This window comes from Talpa occidentalis, unplaced genomic scaffold (genome assembly GCF_014898055.3).
Source record: "Talpa occidentalis isolate TD23 unplaced genomic scaffold, MPIMG_talOcc4v2.1, whole genome shotgun sequence".
Lineage (NCBI taxonomy): Eukaryota > Metazoa > Chordata > Mammalia > Eulipotyphla > Talpidae > Talpa > Talpa occidentalis.
The window spans coordinates 85,448,727-85,468,718 of NW_026555331.1; the positions used below are offsets into that span (position 1 = coordinate 85,448,727).

Consider the following 19,992-nt stretch of genomic DNA (forward strand, 5'->3'; position numbering starts at 1 on the left):
ACAACTTAATAAAAGATATAAAATCATCTCCAGGGATAAATTTTCTTCTCAAGTAGCATCTTATTTCATTGGTACTTACATAGGGACATTGGAGTAATAGAGTTGGCACTGGAAACAATTTATAGAAATGCTATTTTAAAAGACTTCTCATATGAATACTTTGTAAAGGTTATGGCTTAACATTAAATTAAAACTCATGGAAAGTATTTCAAGTTGGGAAGGGATCTAAGACAACAGGGTCCAAATAAATGCCATGGACTGACCCTCTCAAATATCTGACCGCATATGCTGCCCTCTAGCAGGTGTTGGGGGTCAGTCAGCTAATGAGTGAATTCTCTAACAAGTACTTGTAGGACGAAAATTCTGTTCTTAATTTAGAGTCACAAACTCAGGCGCAGGCCCAGACTCAAAGAATCAAAATCTCCAGGGGAATGAGAGGCCAGGAATCTAACTATATTTTAATAAAATATAGCAACTCTCAGGCTAGACATAGTTGGGAAGCGATGTGTTAGGTTGGAGTTTAGAGAGTTCAATTTAGTTTAGTTCCACTTCTAACAGAGCTTCTGTGGGTGGGGCCTGCGCTTCATTAGAGACGGGTGAGCCCAGTGGAAAACACAAGTATGCGTTGAGTGCTGCTTCCTCCATCAGCTTTTGATCACTGTTAGACATTACTTTCAGAAAACTATTGAAAAGTCCCCATATTTGGATAATTTTACAGGGGAGATACCCTGTTCATCTCTTCCCTTGGTACTACTGTAATTAATCAGTGGGAAAGAAAACCATGTTGTAACTCCAAAGTGAAAATGTAGGCTCTAGCATTATGCTTTCATGTAGAAAGTCAACCAACAGAAAGATAAGAGATAAACCAACTCTTTTCCTCAAAGCACTTCTATCTGCGCTTGACTGACTTCAAAATCCATTACTGAAACATACAAGGTACAATTTAATTCTGAAATTTGTAAGTTGGACTTTACAGCTCACTGCTTATCCCTTATCCCCTTCGGCCTACTCCCTCATACTTCATCTAAGTCTATTTGTGATCCTTTCCCTTATTTCCAATGGAATTCTCCTTTAAAGCTGTCCTTAAATTTAATTCTTATTAATCCACATCTTCTAGTTAATTCCAGATATCATCTATAGAAAAAGTGTTACCAGAAATATGGATAAAGGAAGAGTTGGAAACGGAATAAACTGCACAAAATGTGATTTATTCCATATCTTTCAGGTTTATAGGATTGGTAAGAAAAAAAGAAGGCAAATCTGCCTCAATGTACGGATCAGAAATTACATATTAAAGTTTGGCCCAACACTGACATTTGAAACTTTCAATTTACAGGCAGAAGGAGGGTGTCTTAACCTCTCAAGAGTGTAAGTCAAACTCCGTATTTGTAAGCACTGAGAACACACAAATACCTTCAAGTGCAGTGTGTTTAATCCTGATGACCGCCCTGAGGGAAAGTGTACCCCCAATGAGCAGAGCAAGAAGTCGGGGCACAGAGGAGGGCAGCGTTTTATCTATTGTCACCCAGCTTGTGACTGACAAGGCCAGGTCTTAGGAATGGCTTTCAAATCCATCCCAGTCATCAATCACTGACATGTGGTGGAAAGAATCTTAAAGGCTAAGAAATACTTTCCGAGAATAAAGTTACAGCAGTCTGCACGTCCTTCTGTAGCTGATAACTAGGGCATCAATTTCCTTTGAAATTCAGGGCACTAAATAATCAGCTTCTCTATGGAAGGTACAAAAGACTTAGTGCTGTAATTTGTGATGCTGATCCTGATCTACAATTATATTTCATAGGACATGGAACATCAGATATAAAGCACCATTAACATAAGCTCTTTGTCAATATAGAAAATTGCTCGTATTTTCATATCTTTATAATACCTATTTCTTATTAAAAAGAAAAATGCAATAGGCCATCTTCCACCCACAATAAGTTTGATGCCATCACCATATTTGAAAATCCACATTTAAAGGCAATGAGATAAAGGTTTGCTTACCCCTCTTTCATGTCGTTAATGGGAAGTGGAACCCGGCCGCCCCTGTCCAGGGCTGATGTGATATTGATGGCGTTCAGACGCTCTGGCTGCCACACATTTTTCACCGCCCCAAGAAAGTCTCCGAGAACCTCACTAGCCAACATTTCTTCCACATTCATATTTTTAATGAAGAATTCTGCTTGATACGGTAACGGGAAGTCTAGTTTTGGTAGAAAAGGGTATGCATACCTTTAATGAACCAGCCTTTATAAAGGTAAAATGAAAGTAAAGATTTGTTGATTTCTGCCATAATCCAAGCCTTGAAGAATGATTCTAATACTGACTTAACAGACTTTCTGTATAACAGAGAACATAACTAAAAATATACATTTGATATAGAAATTCATCTACAATGTAATCAAATCCAGTAGGGCAATTTATAATTATAAGATTATAATCTTATAATTATAAAAAGTAAAAAAAATACTAAGTTTACCTTAACTTGCCAGTGACATGCCAGCCTCTTCCCATGGACAATGTTTCCAGTAGAAAGAAGTGTTTCCAGAACAATACATGGAGGATATAGAACTACACAGAACTCATAACATAGAAATAGTATTTTGTATTGCAATGTATTAAAATCAAAATGTTTTTTTTCAAATACATCATCACATTTAGGTAGTGTGATAAGAAACAAAATTTATTCCACTTTCTCACGTATTACACTTGAAGTATAATCATCTCCTATATTCTGATTGTTCTAGCAATACAGACTAGTTTATAATAATTTATATACATACATATACATACACTTTTTACTGCCTTAATATTATTTCTGTAATCATAAAGACTACATTTTTGACTATTTCCTATGAGGCTGGTCAAGCTACAGGACTGAGATGAATTATAATGTTTAAATCTCACAGGCAGAGGGTAAGCAGGTATTTGTATTTCTTTCCATGCTTTCAGATGAGGAAGGTGATTTTTGAGAGAGTCAGGAATTCACAACTTGAGTTTACCTCATATGATTTGTACCTAAGCTAATACAGACTCTGCACAGCCCTCAAAGGCTCTCCCAGCATAAAGGAAGAACTTAAGTATATTAAACTCTAGTAATTATTATAAGATTCTAAACAAACTAATTACCTCACTTCATTCCTTAAGAGGAAAGAAAATGTTTCTGGACTACACACAGATTTACAGTTCCCAATTGTAATTACAGTAGTTATATCCCCTGACTTATTTCATTAAAACTCATGTATCTGTAGAGCATCCCACTCTTATTTTTATTTCAAAAAATAAAAATCCTAAAACTAATAACTGAAATCCTGATGATTTCATTTTATATGATTTCATTTTCTTTAATATTAAAGGATAGTTGATATCAGAGATGAAGTCAGGAAAAATATTCCAACTTTAGAGTTTTCAACTGTTTTCTAGATTGCAATGAGTCTCTTTCTAGAGAAAGAGTTTTTCAAGGCCTTAATCACAGAAGTTTCTTTACTCATTTCCTATACTGCCATTTATTTTGCTTATGACTTTGTTATATTTGTTTGATGTATAACCCATCTGTAATCTTCAAAAATATGTTATTCTCTTTCATGGAGATAAGTTTCCAGTTTTATACATATACATTTCCTGTTTTATACAGATAAACAGTAGCTTAATCATACTACATTTTCTCCTATAGCTTGAAATAGACACACGGAAATATGTCATGATGAACAGTTTCTTGGCAATAAACAATATTTATAAATAATACCAATTACAGTTTTTGAAATGTTATAAGTTTATCCTCTATTAATTTCATTCAGAATTTTTATAAATACTTCCCTAAAAGAACATGCAAGACTTTTTTTTTATTGTTATCAATATCAGGGTACTTTTTGGAGAACTCTTATTTGGCTTTTCCTAATCCCTGTGACCCTAGTCGGTGGCTCCCTTTCTGAGACCCGCTGCCGCCACACCCCACAGAGGCCCCGGGCTTGTAGCTGCCTGCTGTCTGCTGGGCCAAATGCTGCTGCCAGGCCTCCCAAAGATGAGTCACAGCAGCTTTCTAACTTTGGGGAAATCCCATGCCTGCTATATTTGGACATCACATCGGCCAAGGGAACAGTAGGCCAACAGATTGGTGGCAAGCCTCAGAGGCACTAAACCTAATTTAGAGAATCACTCTATGTACTCTCCTTGAGCTGCATGCTGTGTGATTCTACATGACTAATTTCCCATTAGGTCTCTCTGAGCAGGAGCACAGCTGGCCAGGGAGTCAGGCTGAGTATGATTACCCTGATCTCCAACTCTTGTTATTTCTTTTCCTAATCTTTTCTGGGAAAATGCTTGAGTGAAGGCCATGCTCAGAGGTATATACATTGGTGCCTATATACATTCTGTCTAAATCGGCAAGGACAAACATGCCATTTCGTTCAGAGGTTTTCAGTTTGGGGCCACCGAATTGTATATAAAAGGTAATGGAGCACCTATGGCTGAAGTTAATAGTGGAGGCTTCCAACACCCATCTATACTTCCTTCCTCACCAGAAAACCTTCAAAACTCCTAACTTAGGAAAACAGTCACTAAAAGTCAACTTTCAGTCCTGCATATATTAGGTTGCCTTGTGTACTCACAGGGCTGAGACCAGACTTGAGAAGGAGGAAGTTCAAATTCCAGAACAGGCTTCCTTTCAGTTTATAGGGCCTTCCATTCCTGACAAGGAGCTCTGAATCACTCTGGGAGCACAATGGTGAACTAGTGGTCCAAGCCCAGTGTAATGTAACCACATAACTATTATTGATGACTCCCAGGGAAAAAGAGAGCTTTGTAGTTTTTGTGATTCACTAAGAGTATTCCAATTCTATAAGGCAGTGTAGGCTGGTTGGAGGCATCCTGTGACAACTGGAGTCCTCATCCAAAAACTAACAACTACCAAAAGTGCTTGGTCATTGGAAAAGTGGACAGGGAGTCCTCTGTCCAGGCCCACAGAATTGGAAATTTTGATTTGCTTTTCAATTTATATTTTAAACTAGCACATTTGTTTTCTGCAACCGATATGGCTAAAATACCTGAGAGGGAAAACTCACATAAGAAGGCTGAAAATCTTCATGCAATTTTCCCACTTATGTATTATATTATCAATTCTACAAAATTACCTTTTTTTACATAGTATGATGGCAATTTTTAGCCCAGCCTTTACTGAATTATCATGAATTACAAATTATTAGGTTCTGATAAAATATCTTATGCATGCTCATTTGTTTTTAAAATTGTATTAGAAATCAGAAGTAATAATTCTCTTATCTAGGATACACAATTATTTTTGCTGTTTTCAGAGGCAAAAAGGATGCTGTATCAGTTCTTATCCTGTTACCCTCAATAAATAGTACCTGGTATAGACAGGAGTATCCCAGGATTTATAAATTTAACTGCTGTTTATAGCAGTGTGCATTTGTCAAAACAAAGTGGAAATATTTAAGAGTGTAATTCTTGGAATATTTCCTTTGTCACTAAGCCTTCCACATCCTTGGGAATCACTTAAAATTTGAGCATATGTAATGCTGATGGACTCCAGCAATTATGGATACATGATTAGCTATTTAATAAGGAGATGATGACTCAAATTACAGTTTATTTTTGTCATCTAAGTTGTAGAAGTCATTCACACACATACTATCTATGATATGTCTTAAATTAAAAAAAACACAATTAGCTAATAACTACCAATCATGCTGTCTGGGCTCAACTCTGCGTTAAGATCACTTGAAGCTTTGATTCATGGAATACTTACCCCAGACTTACAATAGAAATTATATTCTTAGTCCCATTTTACAGATGAGGAAACCAAGTCCTGGAGAAATAAGTAGCCTTTCTACTTAGCAGCCTAGCCTGAGACTTTCAGCATCATAAAACCTCAGGATATTTTATAATAAATTAAATATTTCTTAAACTTTCTTTTTGCACATTTACTATTCCATTAGTTATATTAGGTACATCGTGCTTTAAAATCCTTAACAATACTTTACATAGTTATAAAACATAAGATAATACTTCCTGTAAGTAAGGAAATGATCAGCACCTATTTTTCCATACCTACCTTCTGCTGACATTATATTAATTATCAAATTATGCCTTGCAGTCTCAAAGGTACGTCTATTGTAGGCAGTTATCTATTAGAAAAAGAAAATCATGTTAAAGATGTAAAATGTTATTTGGAAAACAAAATTAATTAAGGACAAAATGAAAACAAATTGTTGTCCTTTCCATTTTCATTATTTGTTTATATACCCACAAAATATTCCTTCTCTGGGCAATAAGAACTCAGAGCTTTTAGCAATAATATGAGAAAATAAATAATTAGTCAGGTCTATTTAACATGCTAAAACAAAAATTTAAAATCAGAAAAACCCATTTATACAAGTCCATTAAGTGCTACTAGCAGAGCAGATGCATCATTAGTAAATGGGATTAACCATTACGAACTGCTTACTGGTGCCATTCTAAGATTTCAAAAAAACCCAATAAAACAATACATTTTGTACTCTTAAAATGGAGCTTAAGGATTATATTGGAAAGCACTTTAAAACAGCACATCTCTATGTTGTTTGCATTTAGCACTACACTGCACACACACCAGCCAAAAAACGTCACAAATCTCACTCACAACATGAGCAAAGTGGTAAGGATCATAGTCTATAAAGCTGATGGCACATGCTCAAAAGCACAAATCAATTCCTTTATAGAGTCAAATATTAGTAAACATTTGCAGAGTCAATGAACTTACATCAAAGTCAACTGAGAAACAGACACTGCAAACAACAAACAAAGCCAACAGAGGCCAACAACAGGATATGCCTTCAAAAATCAAGAATAATTTACTTTATAACAGATATTAAATCATTCAGACAGGTCTGCAGTACCTCAAAAAACCCAAATGATTGTGCAAAAGTCTTAGAATCCCAGCACTAGCCTTCTGGCAGAAATTGCATCTGTAGTTGACACTGAGATAAAAGAGTAGGACAAAACTGACTCAAACTAAAAAGCATTAACTTGTGCATTTAAAAGCAAATGTCATGGATTCTTAGGCATCAACTCTGAGTTTTAAGTGAAATAAATTTCACTCATCAGAGATAATATTTGAGGGAACAATAAAAATCTAAATTTTGCAGTTAACTATTCCAAACTTTCAACAAAATTTAAAGGGCATATTTCTAAAAGGAATACTATTTCACAAAGTTAAGAGAAGTTCTCTCCCCACAATTTGTCAAATTTCTGTCACACTTAATGATTTCCTTGCTGCTGTTGGGACACATGATCAATCAGGTTCACAGTGAACACTAAAATTAAAACTAGTATTAAAATAAACTCACAACTATTGCTTTAAAAGAATAAATTTAAAAAAAAAATTATTTGGGAGTTGTTGTTATTTTAATAGTTTACCCCATGTAAACTTAATCATATTTTTAATGGAAAAGTATAAACCTTCTACTATTTGTTATAAAACTTAAAAGCTAAAACTCGGAAAGAACAGATATTTTCAAATGAGTGGCATGATTTTTACGGCTAGTCATCCTACAATTACCACAAATTTCACTACCATAAATTTCATAAATTCTAGTAAGTTTTTCTTTTAAATCACAGACTACTGAAGGGATTAAAGAACCTTCATAAATTAAGAAGAAAAATTCTCTTCTCTGAATTTATATTTAATGTTTAATTTTAACAGCAGTAACTATCATTTCTAATGAGGTTTTTAAATACTATAATATTTTCAATCAAATTTCACATAACATGATGATATGAAGCCCATCACAGCAGAGGGGAAAGTGTATGTATTATATGTGCATTTTGATCCTGTTTCTGGAACAATGGCTGATTTATCTCAGAAGTTTAATAAATATCTACTCAAAATAATCAGTAGATTCACATGATTAAATATTAGTTAAAATATGCAAAACACTTTTGACTATATGAATATTTTTATATACTGTCAATATATTATAGATGAATATAAAAGATTATTTACAGATAAATCACTATATGTATCAGACAAAAGATGTGCTAAATTTTCATTATTATCTTCATTGTCTTTTTAGCATATTATTTGGTACATAGTCATCATGTAATATGTTAGTAGTAAGGCAAATAAGCATAATGAAGCACTGATTTCTGGCTCAACACATGGTCCTGGCCTCTCTCTAGCCAGAAGCAGCCACCTTGAATGTTGAGTTTATCTTTACTTTGTTTCATTTTTTTTAAAGATTTATTTAATTAATTATCTATCTATCTATCTATCTATCTATCTATCTATCTATCTATCTATCTATCTATCTATTTATACAAGAACTGGGGTATAAGACAGAGGTGTAGGGGGTAAGAGGATTCACCAGAGGCAGAGTGGGGAACAGAACAGGCAGACTGAGATACACTGCTGAGGGGAGCAGCAGGCAAGACAGGAGAGGTCTGCTGCTCCATGTGGGTACCTTCCTGGCCGGCTGGGGATCGAACTTGTGTTGCAGCGGCTGCAGATAGCTTCAGAGTGTGGTGCTTAACCCCTTGCACCACCAGGGAAGCCCCCCATTTGTTTTAAATATAGCTTTATTATAAATGCATGTATATGTAAACTATATTGCTTAGTCCTCATGGTAGACATTTTCCAGTGTTTCTTGTCGGTATATACCTAGAAATGGTACATATGCTAGATCAAAGGTACAGTGATACTCATCAGTGTGAAATATTCACTACTGCTCTCCAAATGGTTATACCAATCCCACATCTACCTGCAAGGGATTTTACTAAGAGTAAAATTTTCATTGTAATATTAAATATTCCTCATCACTGATGAGAGTCAGCATCTTTAATTGGCATTTGTGTCTCCTCTTTAGTGTAATGTCATTCATGTCTTCTCATTAAGTTAGAGGATGCATTTTTCTATTTTGGGTAGTTACCATGAGTCAGTTGTATATACTTACAATATTTTCTTTTAGTTTGTGGCTTGTCTTATTTTTTAATGATTATCAAAATAATCTTTTGATAAGCAGAAGTTCACAAATATTTATCAATCTTTGTTCTCAAATAGAAACATTTAGGTCTTATTTAAGAAATCCTTCCTGGGCCTCCCTGGTGGCACAGCAGTTGAGCTCTGGGTTGCGAACCTGCCCGCAGCCTCTGCAGCGCCGGTTCGATCCCCGGCTGCTCCCCGGCCACCGGAGGAAGGTCCCACATGGCGCGCAGACCTCTCCTGCCGCCCCCTTTTCCCCTCAGCAGTGTACTTCGGTCCTTCTGCCTGTTCTGCTCCCTGCTCTGACTCTGGTGAATTCTCTCACCCTCCCGCGCTTCTGACTGTACCCAGCGATTGTATAAATAAATAAAGAAAGAAAGAAAGAAAGAATAAATCTTTAAAAAAAAAAAAAGAAAAAGAAAAAAAAAAAGAAATCCTTCCTAATCCAGAGTAAGAAAGATATTCTTCTACATTTTCACATCAGAGCTTAAAATTTCACTTTTTACACTTAAATTCTTTATCTAGATTTGAGTTTTACATTTGGTATAAAACAATAATCTAATTTTATGTTTGCCACATGGAAAATCAATTATCTGAACATTAGTCAACATACAGACATTCCTTTCCCAAAGACCCATGACACCATTTCATTAAATATATCTCACTGTTCCTTATACATGGATCTATTTCTGGGATGTCTATTAGATTTATAGGTTAATTTGTCTATCCTTAGGTTGATACAACCTTATAATAATTTTTACAGATTTTTAATAATTCTTGATATCTGAGAGGGAAAGAAATCTCACCCTTCCCCCCTATTTTGTATTCTTTTTTAAAGAGTTTCTTAATTATTCTTGGCCATTTTATTCCTTATAAATTCTAGAATTTGCTTGCCAAGTTCCATGAAAAAACCTCCTGCAATTTTTATTGTAGTTGCCTATAGGAAATGAGCCTATAGATCAATTAGGGGGAAAGTGATGCCTATATAACACTGAGCCCCAAATGGCCTATCTTTTTATTTATGTAGGTATCCTTTAATATCAATAGTTGTATAATTTTCCCCACAACGGTCTAGCATTCCTTCTGTTAGATTTATTGCAAGTAGCCCATAATTTTTGTTACTATCTAAAAATGGTGTTTTTTTTAAATATGTATTTTCTTAATGATTGTTATTCATGTATAGAAATATATCTACTTTTTTATAGTGATCCTTTAGCTTACTGCTAGATTTTCTTAAGATTTTGAATGGTCTATGGGTCCTTTATTTCATTGACTATTTGATTTCTTTCTTTCAAATTCTATAGATAAAATTTTTTCCCCTTCATTGTACTGGGTAGGGCATCTAATATATTCTGTAATAGATGTGATGGGATGGTGTTATTCTTGTTTCTAAGCTTAAGTGTAATTCCTATAGTGTTTAGTGTTTTTATGAAAGAATGATGTTTGATATTACTTTTGGTAAATAATCTATCAGGTTAAGGAACTTTCCTAAGAGTTATTTTTTTCTTATCAAGAAAAGGTGTTGAATTTTATTAAATGCTTTCTCTGTGCCTATCAAGATGATACTGCTATTTTTCTCCTTTAACCTAGAAATGTAAATTACATTTATATATTTCTTCTATAACATTACTGCATATTTTTGAAATTATTTTGACAATAAATCAAAATAACTTTCTCTTATCTACAATACTTCTTTATCTACCTTGCCTTAAGGAAGTAGATCTTTTGATAGAAATGACTGAAAACACATATTAATACAAACTCCAACTGAAATGAAGAAAACTTCCCTCATGGGAGGTTCTGAACTTCCCCTCATGGAAGCTCATATCTACAATCCATAATTGATTAAAACTTTGGAAAAAAACTCAAAGCATGTAATCCTCTGAGCATTTATATCTGGTAGAAAACATGCCACCTGGGACCTACAAGCTCCCAGCAATTCAACTAATAATTCCTATACTGCTGCCCTGGCCAGTAACACTATGGAACTGAACACTTACATTATAGTGTAAGATTCTTTTTTTTATTAATTAATTTATTTTTTACATCATTCTTCATTTTTAAACAATACTCCCCCCACTCCCTCAGGTGTAGTCCCCATAGTCTAAGATTCTAAAGGCCTTAGGGAGGTCTGAACTATAGCAATTGTCATTATAATGTTGTATTTATTGGGTATAGCAAACAGCAAAACACTGTTATATCCATTCATTTTTTTAAAGATATTAATTTCCATTAAAGATTCAGTGTCATCACTGTTTTATTGTTGCTTTAATTTCTATTACCTTCCAGATGTGACTTTATTTTTTTTTTAAAGATTTATTTATTAATTGATTGATTGATTGATACATACAAGCACTGGGTACAGTCAGAAGCGCGGGAGGGTGAGAGAATTCACCAGAGCCAGAGCGGGGAGCAGAGCAGGCAGAAGGACCGAAGTACACTGCTGAGGGGAGCAGCGGGCGGGTGGCAGGAGAGGTCTGCGCACCATGTGGGACCCTCCTCCGGTGGCCGGGGAGCAGCCGGGGATCGAACCGGCACTGCAGAGGCTTCTGGCAGCTTTGCAACCCAGCGCTCAACCACTGCGCCACCGGGGAGGCCCACCAGATGTGACTTTAGATACTGGTGAAATTCTGATGAATTATAATATTACCATCACTTCCAAAATAAACATATAGCATGTTTACAGAACCCTCAAAGATCTGTCCCTAGCAACATCAACACCGCTGGCCCCATCATTTTCTTTCTGGGGTGCATCTTGCACTCTAATCACACTTGCAGTTTTAGGAGACCATGTGGTTTTGTTTATAACTCCAAGATTTTGATGTACTCTTTCCTCTGCTAAAGAGAGCCTTCTTTCTATTTTATAAAGTGAATTCCTATTTACCTTCTTACAACTCTTCATGAAACACCACCTTCTTGTTATAAGTTATTGGCTAAATTGAGTTTCCATTCCAGTGTTTCAATCCTGGACTGTAACACATGACAGGGCGCACCTGTTATTCATCTTTCTATCACCAGCACCTATCATAATGCTTAGCACATGGTCAGGGCTCATAAGATGCTTTCTTAATGACTATATTTTAATGAACATGGAATTTCAAATTAAAATGTGCAGCAAATAAGTGTTTTGGGTGTTTTTTTCTTAAATTCATATTATAGTAATCTATTTATTTTAAATGTCTCTTAATTTTCCTCATGAATTTAGAAATTTAGGCTACCATTTTTATATTAAAGCAGAGGCAAAAAAAATTGTAGATGAACAGACAGGAATGGTAAATTTTCAAATATCATCTGGTATGTTTTCATACATAAAATGCTGAAAACCATAGTCATGCACGTCACCTTAACTTCAGCATTTGAAACTCAAATTATAAAAATACAATTCTGCTTTCTAAAATTACCTCAATGATTGTTGGTTTCCCCACATTTTCAGCAGTTGGAGAGCCATATAGGACTCCATCACTATATGGTGTTCTTTGGATATATCGAAGCCAGCCAGGTCGATCTGGGTAACCCATTAAATTTGTGTTAAATGTTATGGGATCATTACTAATTTCACCTAGATGAAAAACATAGGATTAAGATACAAGATAGTTATTTTCACACATTGCTTTGGTAGTTTCAATCAAAATATTTCTGAACAAGATTTTTCTCTTACATTTGTAGCAAAATAAATACACACCAAAAAAGAAAAAAATCCATCTGGGAATTTAGATGAGGGCCTCATGAAGAAAAAATTTTCTTGATTATTTTTTGGGTTGTCTAGAACTCTGATGCAACAAAGAAAGTAGACATACAAATTTTTTTTGGAAATTTTCTTTTCTTTCCTTTTTTTGGTAACATGGGAGTGGGATAGTTCTGCCAATGAGACAACTAGTTTTCAAGGAAATCCCCTCATCATGTTTTTGTACTCATTCTCTCCAGAAGCTTTTCTTTATGAAGCTGAATGTTATAAAACTAATCTTATTTTTTTTTGGGGGGGTGGGACCCTTGCTGGTGGTCGGGGAATGAACCAGCGCTGCGGAGGCTGCGGGCAGCCTCACAACCCAGCGCTCAATCGCTGCGCCACCAGGGGAGGCCCTATAAAACCAATCTTAAGGGATACCTCAACATTATGAAAGTATCAACAAAACAAAAATTATGTAATTTTAAAAACATTAAAAGATGAGCTGCAAAATGTCACATATCTAAAGCAACTATCGTAATCAATTTATTAATAATATACAATATTAATAACATCATTTATTAGCATGGATCTGGCCCTGTGTTATGTGCCCTGTAGTCATTATTTCATCTGACTTTCAAACATACTATGAAAGAAGTGCAATTATTAGCCCTAACTCCACTAGCAGAATATGTAATATTTTCACATTAACTTCTCCACGATTATATTAAGTAGGGAAATTAGAATTTAACATTGACAGACTCCAGAAACTATGCTTTTAAAAACTCCATGTTTTCATCTCAAATGTTGGAACAGTTTTGCAAATACAGAACACATCATAAGAAAATATTATTAAACAAATGATGGAAAGATCTTTTTTCCTTGAATGCTGTTGAAAACACAGTTAACTATATATCTGTAATACATCTCAAAAATTCATCTTTGAAGGAAAAATAAATCTCCATTATATAAAGCTTTATAAAATTATCTCATGTTTTAAAAGCTTTTTTGGGATCTTTTTCAATATCATTTAATTCTCTTCTACAACATATGTATAGTTTTAAAAAAATCAGTGTACTGTGCTGGAATGCCTTAATACAGACAATCCTAATTGTATAGCTGTAATTATTTCTATGTGAATATAGGTAGGTCATTTGTCAGAAGCACAGAAATTAAGGCTGGGAAACTAGAAAAATGCTTTCTTTAAAATTCAAAAATGAATTATTTCCTTCTTAATTAAATTTCTAATTTTAAAATGAGAGCTATCCTACAACAATTAATTTATCACATAATCAGACCATTTCTAATAGTGTCAATAATATTTGATCACATATCATCTAGATAACGAACACACAGAAAGAACAGAAAGTAAAGATCAGCAAATTGACGATTTGTTTTTTCCCATCAAGAACATACCAGGTTTTGGGTAAGGTGGAAACTCCCCCTTAAAATACTCCCTTTCCAAAACATGAACAAAGAGGACACCTGCAGATGGGTATACATTCCGATCAGAGTGCACCTTTGAGAAAATAGTGTATACTGAAAATAAAGGAGACAGAGAAAAATAATGAAACATATTCTTGATAATTCAACTTTCAAAATAAAGGTTTCACTAGGCAGAATTTTCTGGGAAAACTGAAGCACATGCAAGATACTGTTAATAAGTTTGTTTTAAAGGGAAGGGACTTTAGGACAAAACATGCAACAGTCTCTTAACTTGCTGTGTTCAGAGACTTTTCAAATATAAACTAAACAAAATTAGGCACACTCAATATTTTAAATTGCTACTGCATAATGAAGACACCCATAATATCTTTTATTAGTATCTTTTTATTTAAATCGCTAGAGCAATATTTCATGAGAACTAACCAACTACATAATTGCTATTTTTTTTCTTTTTCAAAGCAAAGCATATAGTTAATTTTAGATGCCAAGAATCTACACTGTATTAGTTGTCTGCTGGACAAAGCATATAATGCCATATAATACCAAAGCATATAATACCTTGTAATACCATGAAAAATATACACAAATAAAATGCATTGGATTCTTTTTCTAAGAGTATTACCCCTCATATTCTAGAAATTATTCTAGAAATTATTCAATCCATTTTTCCTGATATTGACACTACATAATTCATGTAATATAAACTATTCTCTTATGCTATAAGAGAATATAATAACCAATAACAATTCCATAATATAATTAAGCACAAATACTTTCTTTAAGTGAAATGGGGCAGATTTCATGATTTACTAACTATTTAAGATATATAGGATATGAATATGTTAAAACGGACAAATGTGTTTGGTTAATTTTCACCTACTGTTTTTCCTCATCATCTCCACCAACATGTTACCATCATTGCACTGGTCACATTTAGAAACTCTTTTGGGTTTCTATCTTCCTCCTTGGCTACTGGCTGTAATTTTCAAAAGATAAACTCTATCAGGCCAGTTCTTTCTCTTAGTCATTGATGAATTTATAAATGTAGTAATTAACCTGAAGAACTCCAAGACTGCTTACTCCAGGTTCACAACTAACTAAAAGTTCCACATAGCAAGATTATTGACATAAGTTTTTTGGCATAAAAATAGGAACTCCCACAAAGTGTTTCTTAATCTGTGAAAACTTGTCTTTGCGCTTCCATGGATGGCTGCCAAAAACAGGGAACTGAACTAAAATATTTGGCTTGTAGCTTCATGTATCCATAGCTTTACTACTAAGAACACCACTTCAAAAGGTATATAACAGAAGGAAGGAAGTTGCAAGTTAGGTTTAAACCAGGTGTGTAGAGACTAGTTCTTTCCTACCCATTTTCCCATGGCATTTACAGCACCCTACTTTTCTCCAAGAACAATTTATGTACTCACCTGTAAAATGATCCTATTTTAAAAATGAGAAAGAATGAACCATAGCAAAACAGTGAAGATGAGAATTTCATATTTTTTCCCCCATTGGATTCCACAACATCCCATGAATGGTAGGTGCTGTGGGAAAGTGAAGAAGGAGGCAATCTGGTCCCTGCCATTCATGAAATCACCATCTGGTTAGGGAGGCCAACACCCACCTATCTAGTTGTTATTCAGATATTTAAACTGCTCTGGCAATACCTGGAAAGTGTTATGAAGCAATTAAAGTTGGAGAGATTTTAAAAAAATGTATATCAAAAAGTAGAATTCAAAATGGCTCTTAAAGTATCAGAAGGATTCTGTCAGAGACAGGAAACTTTCACAATTCAGTAGTAAAAACATGATTAAGATATAACTATGGGAAACTGTGGGATCCGTTCAGGAAGGGAAGCAGGCAGTGATGCTAGATTCTGGGGTTTATTTATGATATGGGGAGAAAAACTGGAGGCAAAGAAGAGTCAAATTTTGGAGAGTTTTGAACTCCTGCTGAGCTGCTACTTCTTTCTATACATAAAGGTGTTTAAATTTTAGATCACAACTCTACATCCAAAGTACAGGAATAGTTTGACTAATTTAAAAGACCCTCTTCTGAGTTTATCTAATTTATTCTCTTGAGATTAAAAACACCTTGAAGTTCAGCACTGAATTTCTTACCTTTGTTACTTCCTCAGCACCTAAAAGAATATCTGGCATATTCAAATAATTTATCAAAAGGACAAATATTTTCCAATACAAAGCAGGTAGCGCTAAAAACAGGTTTCACATTTGTGGACTTAAGATATATAATATTTAGTTTAAATTTCAGTTTTGCAATTTGAATTAACACCCATGTGTATAGCAGTATATGGATTACCATGCTTCTTTACATGACAACTGTAACTCTTTCTTAGTTTTTTTCTACAGTAAGGTGGTAAAAGCTTGCCTATAAAGCAAAACAGAAAGGTTGCTCAAATTAAATAATATTGAAATGATTCTATTTTCTTTATAGCCCTTGGCAGGGCCGAAACTGGAACCATAAAAGAGTACCTGCCACTCCATATTACCTCACTTCAAGGACTTGCATAGAACATCTCAATTTCTGCTTTCATAAAAAACATTTCTGGGATCTACAGAGCCAAACCACAATCTACCATAGCCCTCCTGGGCTTTAAGATGACATGCACATTTCTTTATTCATGTGTACTCAATTGCCTTTCTGCAATCTGCTGAACTACATACTCGCTGGTCAGTTACCTTGGCAACACCACAGTAGAGCCTGCTTCACTTTAAGTGTAGTATGCCATTCACTTTGGAAAAAAAACATGATACAGATGTATGACATGTTCATCATCTAGAAATGGAAAATGACTAAGCCACGATGTTTTGTTTGTGAAAATAATACTTCCTTTCTGTAGCATCATTTTAAATTATGGGCACCCACACAATATTGTAAAGAAGTGCCCTCTACCTTTACCTTTCATATTTGTTACTTGAACAACAAATAGCCTTTCAACAGACGCTATTTGGACAGTATTTACACCCTGCTTTCGTTCAAAACCAGCAAACGACACCGAGAACTGGAAGTTACAAGTTCTTGCTCTAAACGTGAGCTTCATACATAATGCTGATAGGGTAAGGCCCAACACCCACAAAGGCTGTTACTAACAGTTAACACATGTTGCACTCATACATGTCTAGGGTGCATTCACATACAGCAAGCTCGAAGCATATTTTATTTTCTTAAGAGCAAGTCTTGAAAATCAAATGTAAACAATCTTAAGAATCCACAGTCTTAAGACCCAATAAGCTCTGAAATATACATGTGTACAGAGCCATGCCAATCGAGCTGAGGTCACAGGGTCTGGCCTGTCTGTATCGCATGACTTTACAACGGTCTATGGCTGCAGATCCATTACCTCTGCAAACACGTGCCACTAGACACAAATGAAACTGGAAACCAGTGTGAGACTAAATCCGTGCAAATCCATCACCATTAATGGGAAAAACAATTAAACCAGAAGTCCAACCCACAGGGGGTGAAAACATCACCTTCAAACAGCAAGCGTAGCTGGATTTGCAAAGATTAAAAACTCCTGAAGACAGGTAGTCATAAATAACAGATTTTTTTTAAGGAAAAATTACACGTTTTTTCTATTCTTAAGAAAAGAAAAAGGGTATGTGGACACATGGACAGGGTAATTATTTCACCCTCCCTAAATACAGCTCTGATGTCTCTTATTACCATGCTACCAAAATCTGTTCACAAAACTTCTCTCCGCATTTTGATCACAAGGTAAAGAAATTACACAGTCCACTTCAACAACTGTGTATTATGTGGCTGCAGAGAGACAAAAACCAAGTAACAGACGGTGATGGCTAACTTATTTAAGTAATTTGGGACCTCATGCTAGCTAAATAGCATCCTATCTTCTTTTATTAATAGTCCATTTGAATTTTTCTCCCTAGGAGAGCAATAGTGTGACAAAAATATGAGGGTGTGCATTTGTGTGCTTATTTACAATTACTTAAAAACAAAAGCAAATTTGGTGTTTTTAGTAAATAAATTTTGAAAGGACTATGCTGGTGCATTGCTAATGAGTCTACGGCATTTAACTTCACAATTAACACACTGATTATTTTTAATGGCATGTACATGTGCACAGGCACATACACAGTGCCTTCTCTACGGAAAAGTCCAGAGAACACCTTCCAGCCCCTTTTTCTGCATCACCAAGAACAAGCACAGGGTCATGACAATAAACGAGCTGCTGAGTTTGAGATCCTGTAAATCCCAGCTAGATTTAAATCTTAATTCTGTCTCTTCTCTGAAATCTTTCAGAAGAAAGTTATATTGTCAGTATTCACATCTATGTGACCTTTATTAGATACCTCATATGTGTTTATCTCTCTCATAGTGTTATCAACAAATTAATCTCTTTAAAGACTGCATTTAAACAATCCTTTAAATGCATTTACCTGATCATTTTCTAATTTTTAAGATCTGAGAATATAGTAAAATCGCAATTTAACAGGGAAAGAAAAATTCCAGAAAGGTAAGTTTTTTAAAGTACTCAGGGTTCTGTCCTTCTTCGTGATGGCAGAAGGTCATCATGTGGCACATCAATTACTGCACTCTGCTCTATTATACAGCAATGCCCTTACAGAGCGGTTGCCTTGTCATTTACCGATCACACTGCCGCTAGCGGGTCCTAGTCTGCTAATGCTTTTTAAGGCTGTGTGTTTTATAGATTTTCTGTTTTCTCATCTGTAGATAAGTTGTCAGCTGTCATTTCTCACTGCTATCATTATGTTTCCTATAGAAGCTTTCCTATCTCTTCTAATTTGCTGCTATTAATCTACTGCAGATTTAGAAGCCACACTACCAAAGGAGGTGAAATTGCGTGTTAATATAAGAACAAATCTGTACTATCTTAACAACAGGGTTCTACTAAATGTGAAAAATAGGAGCCTGCATTTGCAGCACCTATTTCGACCACCCAAAGACCTTTTGTGGCATATTTCTTGGTTCTTAGTAGAAGCAGTATGCTTCTGAACAGATGATCTTACTATAACTAGGATGTCATTATTTAAGGAGATGACAGAGTAAACTCCAAGTATTAGATGCATGCAGAAATAAACAAATGTACCACAGAAAGTCTTATTTCAAATATTACATAAATATTACATAAATATGAACTTTCAAATCAAAGTGAATGAATTTAATGTATTGTATAATTTCTTACACATTGGATATGTGTGAAATACAGTGCATAATCTTAAAAAAGAGATCTGTTGGTTAAATGTTCTAATACTCTTAGCAATAGCTAAATCAGCCTAAGAATATTACAACATGCAGTAATTAATAACTTATTAATAAGAAATTAGTCTATTTCTAAAAGCATTCTGATTTTCTTAATGTGCCTCATTTTCAGAATTGTAAAATATAATCTATTCACTGGGAAGCATGACAAGAGTGTTTTAACTGAGTGCAAGTTAGTTATTTACGTAAGATAGTGCATATATCCCAACTATTCATAGTATTATCTTAAAAGTAAATAAAAATCTAGAAAAAAAATCTGGATAAGGATGATGAAGAAGATCCCTAAATATGCTTAGGATATAAAGAATACACCAAATAGCTAGTTCTCTGCTATAGCATTTTTTTATGGTATAGATTTTATTTTTTATTATTATTTATTTTTTACGTCATTGTTCATTTTTAAACAGTATTAGCTAACCCCCAAACCCCTCAGGTGTGGTCCCCATAGAGTTTCCTTCACCGATGCACCTGTGCACCGTCACCTCAGTCCCCTGTGCTCCTCCCTCCCTCCCTCTGATCCCTCTCCCTCCTCCTCCCCTGCAGGATGTCTCTGATTTATAATTGTCTGGTTTTGTTTTGTTGTGTTTTGTATTGTTATTATTTTTTTTACACTGATGTCTTATTTGTTCCCCGATAGTCTCCT

The 19,992-nt window shown here is 34.8% G+C and overlaps 1 protein-coding gene across 4 annotated transcripts in view; it reads right to left on the reverse strand.

The window, feature by feature from the left end:
* Positions 1–19,992, reverse strand: part of SGCE (sarcoglycan epsilon) — a 70,535-nt gene that overhangs the window by 30,498 nt on the left and 20,045 nt on the right. For all 4 annotated transcript variants that reach the window (XM_054692352.1, XM_037508054.2, XM_054692353.1 and 1 more), the window contains 4 exons: positions 14,055–14,177; positions 12,376–12,533; positions 6,071–6,143; positions 2,005–2,203 (listed from right to left, as the gene is read on the reverse strand). In XM_054692352.1, the coding sequence (XP_054548327.1) occupies positions 2,005–2,203; positions 6,071–6,143; positions 12,376–12,533; positions 14,055–14,177 (553 nt within the window). The remainder of the gene's footprint in view (positions 1–2,004; positions 2,204–6,070; positions 6,144–12,375; positions 12,534–14,054; positions 14,178–19,992) is intronic.